The following is an 8193-nucleotide window of genomic DNA, read 5'->3' on the forward strand; positions in this document are numbered from 1 at the left end:
TAGTGTACCGTAAAATAAAGTGTGGCCATCATTACATTACAATTCAAGTGTATCTTGCCTTGAGCTCAGAAATTAGGTATTCATGGCAGGTCACAACCTGCACTGCAGCGTGGAGGCAGAAACACAAATTTCATGCTCAGCAGAACGTGCTATCTTTAACATCAGACTTTATCTTCTCTCACTCCTCTTCTTTCCTGCATGCGCAACCTACACGCTTTCTTTCTGTCAACTGCTCTTACACACAAAGCACGCCACTGTTTTATCTTCAGAGGAGAGCAAACAGAGCTTCTTTTTTTCCATCTTCCTCCTCCTCCTCTGTCTCATTCTGTCACCTGACTGATGACATCACCACCTGTTTGTGTCATCCTGTCCACACACCCATGTTGCAACAATGAAGTGAAAAAGAACAAGAGGAACTTCCCTCCCATCTCTGCACTTATACAGACAAAGTCACTGTGCAATTGTGGAATTCACACAGTGTTTACTGCCTGACGATAACATGGAAAATGAAAGGGCTTGTGATATGTTATCAGCTATAAAGTTAAACTGTGTTGGACTGTTTAATGGGAGATCAAAATAACATAAACAAGGACGACAGCTTAAGACATTATGGCATTATATTTATAATATATGGCATTTCAATAATAATATTTCTAACAATAATAATAATAATAATAATAATAATATACAATAAAAATACAGTTATTTACAATTTAGCTAAAAAAAAACTAAGGGTGACAAGCTAAAGCTGTGCAACAGTGCTTACAAAATCAGTAAAAAAGACAGTAAATGTCATCATGACGTGGCACTGAAACCTTCAAATTACAGTGTAATGTGAGGGCGTTATTCTTTTATAAATATCTATTTTTCATCATTACACCCATGACATCAGCTCACACTAAATTCCCCTCAGAAGCGGGGGATTTACAACAGGTCACCCGTGAGTCACAGGAGGACAGTTTTGTCCAGTCATCAGCACTGAGCTGACTGCACCTGATGATCAACACTTGTCATCTGCTCCACTTCTTCTTTGTCATGACTCTGGTCAGGCAGTGCTTTCTCGCCCACGCCCAGCCCCCACAGCGAGCCTGCAGGTTCAACTGGAGCTCGTCTCAGAGTGGCCAGAGTCTGTGCTCTGAAGTTTTCACACAGGCCGAGATAGAGCAGAGGCCTGAGGCAGGCGTGAAGGCAGCCCAGAGCAGACGTGACAATGAGAGCTGTGTATAAACCATGCTCAGGGTCCTCAGAGCTGCCTCTGGCTGTGTCCACGATGAGTGTGATGTTGTAAGGCAACCAGCAGAGGAAGAAGACCACCACCAGGGGCAGGATGACCATAATGGACCTCTGCTTCTGGAGGCCTTTAGCGCTGCGCTGCAGCCTGAGCAGGATACCGGAGCAGCAGATGATCAGGGCGGCTGCAGGCAGCAGGAAGCCCAGCGTGTGGTGGGGCAGGCGTGACACCACCTGCCAGACAGCTGGTGACTGAGGGTACTTGTGAGCACAAAATGTTATCTGCTGTGCCGAAGAACTCTTGGCAACTAAGAAAATCCAGTCAGGGATAGTGAGGATCACAGAGCCAATCCAGACAGCCAGGCAGCTGATATGAACCAACCTGAACCTCTTCTGGGAGAACAGCTGGACGGCGTGGACGATGGACAGGTAGCGATCAAGGCTGATGCAAAAAAGCAGATAGATCCCACAGTACAAGTTGATCTAGGAGAAAGAAACGGAAAACTTTAACGACAGCTAGGGGTGAGCTTGCAGGTTGCAAACACCTTGCCTCGCTCTCCCCTTCCAAACATGTAGAAGAAGCAACGGTAGCTGTAAACTTATGAAAAAGATGACAGGCCATATGTAGGGCCAGCGTTTTGTTTTGTCCATTCTGGGCTACTGTAGAAACATGACGGTGCAACATGGTAGATATAAAAGGCTTATTCAGATGATCATACATAGTGTTGTTCTGATACCAATACCACTGTCAGAAAATAATTTATTAATCCTGAAAAGAGACCCTGTCACTTCCTGACATGTCCACCGTTTTTTTTTTCCACCCAGGATGGCGAAGTCATCTACTATGGCATTAATTCTTTCTATGTAAATGTTCATGTTTTACAAAGCGTCAAAATTGAGCCTGAGCCGCACCATACAACAATGACAACAATCACATCACATCCACACTGGGTCAGAAGGTAACAGTAGAAGCTGACATTCTCTTAAGAATTGACTATCATCTCACGGAAATCCCACGGGAATCTCATGTCCCGTGGGATTTCCGTGGGATGGGAATCAATTTCCCTTTTCATCATGGGACTGGGATGAGACAGGAAAAAAACAGATATGCAGTTCTGTTATGAATAACAGTATTAGTATGCTGGTTGTTCTGTTCTCTCTTTTTTTTTTTATTCTTTTTTATTCTCTCCTGTCTCCCCTGGTGGCTGGTTAAAGCCAGCTGACCAGTGCATGAGGTTTGTAGACTTTCTGACATTCTGTCATTCTTCTGGGACCGGGAGGGGAGACTGCTGCATTTTTGTTTTGCAATTGTACACACATCATTCAAGCATTAATGTCAAAGTAAATTCATGGCTATGTTTTGCACATACTTTGGTCACGGCTGGCTACTTTTATTTTTATTTTATCAAAAAGGGAAAGCAGAAGCATTTTGAGTTAAAAGGAAAATTAATTTTATACTAACAAAAGTGCTGTACACATCAGATTTATTATTTGTTAAAGGATATTCTTTCAAGTCAGTTTTTAATGTCGCCATAACTATTGTGTTGTCGAGTTTTTATTGACTATATATATAATTATTTATTTATTAAACACACTGATACCAGATTGGTGCTTGGTATCTGCAGATATACAAAGTTTATGTATCAGAATTGGTATCAGGAAGGAAAAAGGGTATTCAAACATATCTTATTATACATGCTTATGAATATTTTATTCCATTTCTGACATATTCTGCCAATAAATCCCTGTAAGTCTTAAAGAGTAGAGCCTGGCCAGTATAGTGGTGGGCCGATCACAGATATACTGGTACCATCGTATGTGTTTACTGATATGCTCGCAAATGAAAACTTTAATCGATTTAGTTTTAGAACAATGAAGAGGTGTTTGCTTTGCAACCTGCCCCTAACTGCCTAACAGCACTAAACTATTCACCATTTGACTGATACTGAGAAAAATTGATGTTTAATTACCTTTTAATTTTACATATCAGCGCACAACCCACCTAAAAAAGAGCTCTATTACAGACTGGACCTTTAAACTGTGATCTAGTGTAAGACAAGAGCCTCCAGACATCTTTATGACTTAACTTTCACTTCTCCCCTACTCGGATCTCCTCCCCTCGCCTTTTTCCCAGAAATGCTGTAATGTCTGCAGAAACATGGATATCAGGGGAGTGTACTTAAAAACAGTATTGAGTCCAATGACCCTTGGCCTGCCAAGAGTCTTGATTAAGCAGGAAGTGATGGTCGAGAGCCAACACAACACAATCCATCCAAAATAAACTTTCTCATATATTCATTAAATGGACCTTACTTTCTCATTCGCACCACCCCAGACTTACATTAAAAAGAGCCCCACTGATCTTGCAGAGGAAACCACTGACGCACCAATCACAAATTCCCGTGGCCTGCGCAGCCCTGAAGGGCAGCGTCAGCAGCAGCAGGACGTCCGCGACACTCAGGTGGAGGATGAATGTGTCTGAAATACTCCAGGATCGCCTCCTCTGAGCCAGAACGGCCAGCAAGAGTCCATTCCCCAGCAGACCTACAACCAACCCCACCGAGTACAGAAGTGGGAGCAGCACTGCTCCTTTTCTTGGAATAATGTCCTCTTTATACTCATAGTCTTCATAGCTGTAGGTTTCGTTTTGACGAAATAGTCCATCGAGGTGCACTTCAATGTCCATCTGTTGCGGCAGGAGGCAAACAAGTAAAACACAGTTAGAAACTGAAAATGCTGCAGTTCTTCAGAGACTGGATGTCAAAAATACCAGCTTATAAACACTGCCCTCTGTGCGTGTCATCAGTAAACCATGTGAGAATGAAGGTGTGAAAATCTCCCCGCGGGAAACCCAGCTGAGGCTTTATAAACACACATCACGACCATAATTCACATGGTGTTGCTGCATGAAGCAAGAGTGGAGTGGGTTGAAGCGGAAACCATAGTTCCCCTTGGTCATGTGCACACACACGCAGACACACACACACCAAACTGCAAAAAAAATAAAAAAAATAATGACTTGACTAGTAACTCCCAAAGTGTGGGCTGCAAAGGTCCTGCAGGTGGGCCTTGAGAGATCATGAAATATAAATAAATAAATCATTTTTAAGTTTCAGTTTTAAGAGTTTGAAATTACCATAAAATATGTATGATTAATTTTTGAAAATGTGTGTTAGTAACCAAATTTCACAGGTGTTTGTGAATTTGGTGACCAGTGACATTAACACTGTTAAGTATCTTATATCTCCTGGTATGATAAATCTCGTGAGTTGATCAGAATTGTGATTAAAGGTTTGTGTGGGTCTCAGAGGATTTTAAGATTTCAAACTGGACTGTGGCATTCCAACACCTATTCTGAATTTCTTAAATCTTTCCCCTGACAAACAACACCCCAGAAAGTAAAAGTGAAACTGAAACTAATAAAAACTAAACTTAAAATACACAATTTTAAATAGGGGCTGCACTATATGATTTAAAAACTGTGATAACAATATAGAGGGAATGATCATTTTTGCATCACATTTTTCATTTAATCTCGGAAAAAAAGCTATTAAAATCCTGGTGATGATGACACTTGCTGAAGTCCAAAGTACCGAAAAAAGAAAATACGATTTGTGTTCATCACTACAGTACTTCGTTACAATGACATTTTGTGAAACTGTCACACATTTTACCTTTATGAATAAAATGCACTTGGCCATATTGATGACAATGATGGGCATATTTTTCAGCCCTAATATAGTGTACTTACAAAACTAACTAAAATAAAATTAAAAATATGCAGGAAATGTGTTTAGTTTTAGTCTGTTTTAGTCAATTTGGACAAATTTGTCAAGAAGCAGCATGAGGAGGCATTTTTGAGACATTGTAATAATTATTAATAATATTATAATTTAAAAAAAAAAACTAAAACTGATACTAAAACTAAGAAAAAATACACAAAAACTAAACAAACAATTAAAAGTAAACTGAAACAAGCAAGTCCACTCTTGAAACTAACTACTTTTGTCCCAATATTGGCCTATCAAAGCTATATGAAGTCCAAGTCTGCAAGGCCACGACCCCTTCTGGGAGAAAACTCACAGTTTAATATACCGGGAGAGACAGAAAACTGCTGAAAAGCTGCTGTGTAGCAGGTTGTAAAACAAATGAAGATACAAATCCATCACAGTCTCTGGTTCTGCATCCTTCCTGTGAAGGAAAGGCTGTTGAAGTTTAGTCATAACAATACAGTTCAGCAGCGTCAGCATCAGACTGACTAAACCTCAGCCTATCTTAGATCAACAGCTGCCTATTGACAGGTTACCTGCAGAAAAAAAAACTCAGCCTGACAACAGCGAATAATTCAGTATCAGCAGTGCATGGCCACTGTGGTAGCCAATAACATAACTAACTAAATATGAGTCACACGCAGACAACTATTACACCATTTTATGCAAGGTGTCTGTGAAGTATTGTCACTTGTTACTGTTGATGATATAAATATGCAAACATCACGAAACTAGCCGGGCTGGTTAGTGTGAAGATAAGAGACATTACTAAAAGAAAAAGTGCGCAGATACAAAACGAAAACATACATTAAGAAAGACAGAAACTGAAAGGTTTGAATATTAGATCTACCATGATGATTACATATGAAATTAAGTCACATGCTGTGTTACAAAAGGCTCAGTGTGGACAATAAAATCTAATCTTGAGAGGTTTGCACATATAAAATCTCACTTACCATGAAGGACTTCAGCTGCAGGTTTTGAATATGTATCTGCTGTCAGCTGCGGATCGATGACGCTAAATAAGGCAACGACAACCTGCAGCCTTCAGACCGGCCAGGGTCAGCTGACTACCGTCGCTGTTCGCTGGTTTTGGAGGGAGGACGAAGGACCTCATGCAGCTGTCGAGCGCCTCTCAAGTCCACACAAAAAACGCACACAAAGTGCTCGGTTTTACTTCACGTATCCCCAAACTGAGAGTTAAAGTGGGGTCGCATGTTTAAACGTGCTGAGGGGTGAATCCGCCTAAACAAAACCTGCCGACAGCAGAAGAAACTGAAAAACAGACGATGAAAAAAAGCTGCTCTTCTTCACCAGCTGGAAGTTTTACGACGCGGACGCACCTCCCGTACAGACTTCCATCTTATTTCCGTAAAATGACCCACACAGACTGGACTTACATGCTCTTCATTTACTTCCCCACCGGACTGTTTTGGTTCATTAAATGCCACTCTGCTCGCACATTGCCACCTCTGCCGAAATGTGCCAACTCACACGAAAAACCGCGTCACCCTATCGATTATTTTTCAAAATAAAATGCGTAACGACAAATACTGTAGCGTTTACGACTAAAAATCAAAAAGAAAGAGTTTTAAAAAACAGACAGTGCTCTTTAGTTTGTAGTGACAAGCACACGGTATGTTAAAAATGTAACAGTCCATGTATCTTAGCCACTATTGTTTTAAAAAGTTGTTTTATTTTGAAGGCATAACTGCACAACTTCCGCGTACGCGGTTTCTTATGCCTGACTTGACGCAGTTGTAAGTGGCGGACAAAGCGGTCAAACAATGCGCCGCACACGGAGCCACTCACCACTAGATGGAGCTGGTGTCTGTGTGTTTCCAAACTGAACAAAACATTAAAAAACAGAATTTGAAAGTGTTTCTGAAGTTGACCAACATGACGGTGGATTTCCGAGGATGAAACAAAGAGAAAATATTTTCAAAGCGAGGAGACAGACCTCCTGGTTCGCGGAGTGAAAGCGTCAGAGCGTGCAATATATGGGGCATACAGGTTAGATTTCATTTTAAAATGTTTTTACATTAATTAAATAACATTCACATTTACAGTAACATTACATACATTAAATAGAAATGGTAGAAAAATAACTAATAATCAGTAATAAATATCAATAACTCAAAATTATGTATGTTATTATGTATGATTATGTATGTTGTAATTATATATATATCTATCTTTATGTAAATGTAAATCTAATATGTCTTTTTTTACACTACACTGCCTTCACTTTATTCAAGTTGTAATGAGACAAAATATTTTATAAACATTTAATGATTAATGATTAACATTTTAGGTAACACCAATGAGAAAGAAAAGGCACTTCATCTCTACATGTTGTGGATTAATCAAGTGTAGTAGTTGGTTATTGCTATTAAATACGTTTAAATATGTAAGAATATGTATCACCCAGATTTCACCATTTCTTCTTATATATTTAAATACAAATTAATATAAATAAATCAATAAAGAAATTAGACTGTATTACCACAAAACCAAAAAGTATCAATTCATGGATATTTGTTAAATTTGATTAATGTGGCTGCAGCTGACTGCTGGTTTATAAGCTATAGCTATAAAGTAGTGTGGTTATGAACGTTCCTCTTCCTCGGATGTAACAGGATGTATTACAGGTGTGTGTGACTGTGTCACGCAGCTCGTGTTTTCTTTATGTTTCTGTTGCAGGACGTTATGAGAGACGTCCTGTAACATCACCTCCTATGAAGGGAAAACCTTCTCATGTCTCAGCTCCAGTTTTATCAGTGCTGCTTTTAATGAGACAGACAGGTAAGTCATCACAATGAAGAAACTGTGCTGTCCTCACATGTTAGATTATCAACAAAACGCAGCTGTTTAATAGTTTTTTCATTAATAGTTTATATTTACTGTTATATCTCCATATGTGCCATGTATAGAACATGCTGTGATTGTTCTTTATTACAATGTTGTTGTTGCCCTATGCATTCATCATAATGATGAAAGTTATAAAGTGACTGTATCTTACATTAGGGTAAGTTAGCCTGCACAGTTGTTGACAAAGAGTATGTTTGTTTTCATTACAATAAAATAGGTGGTAATTACCAAGTATGATATTTGAAATTTGTCAGAATTTACTCCCAAAATTAACCCCAGATTTCATGGTTTGTTATGTGACAGTTAGCAAGTACCATTTGCA

General features: G+C 39.4%; 1 protein-coding gene across 1 annotated transcript; it reads right to left on the bottom strand.

Moving 5' to 3' along the window:
• Nucleotides 1-720: 720 nt before the first annotated feature.
• LOC146321866 (C-X-C chemokine receptor type 3-like) lies at nt 721-6169 on the bottom strand. The gene is made up of 3 exons (XM_084727161.1): nt 5957-6169; nt 3572-3916; nt 721-1713 (listed from the first exon to the last, which is right to left on the bottom strand). Exons 1-3 carry the CDS (start codon nt 5957-5959, stop codon nt 973-975), a joined length of 1089 nt encoding a protein of 362 aa, XP_084583287.1. The 5' UTR covers nt 5960-6169; the 3' UTR covers nt 721-972.
• Between the last annotated feature and the right edge of the window lie 2024 nt (nt 6170-8193).

The sequence above is a fragment of the Lutjanus erythropterus genome, chromosome 9 (assembly GCF_056507025.1).
Source record: "Lutjanus erythropterus isolate fLutEry1 chromosome 9, fLutEry1.hap2, whole genome shotgun sequence".
Taxonomy (NCBI): domain Eukaryota; kingdom Metazoa; phylum Chordata; class Actinopteri; order Lutjaniformes; family Lutjanidae; genus Lutjanus; species Lutjanus erythropterus.

Excerpts from the sequence above, each read along its gene's own strand:
- LOC146321866 (XM_084727161.1), bottom strand. Across the intron at positions 1,714-3,571 it reads TCAGTGGGGCTCTTTTTAAT|ATCAACTTGTACTGTGGGAT; the intron begins GTAAGTCTGGGG and ends TCTTTCTCCTAG.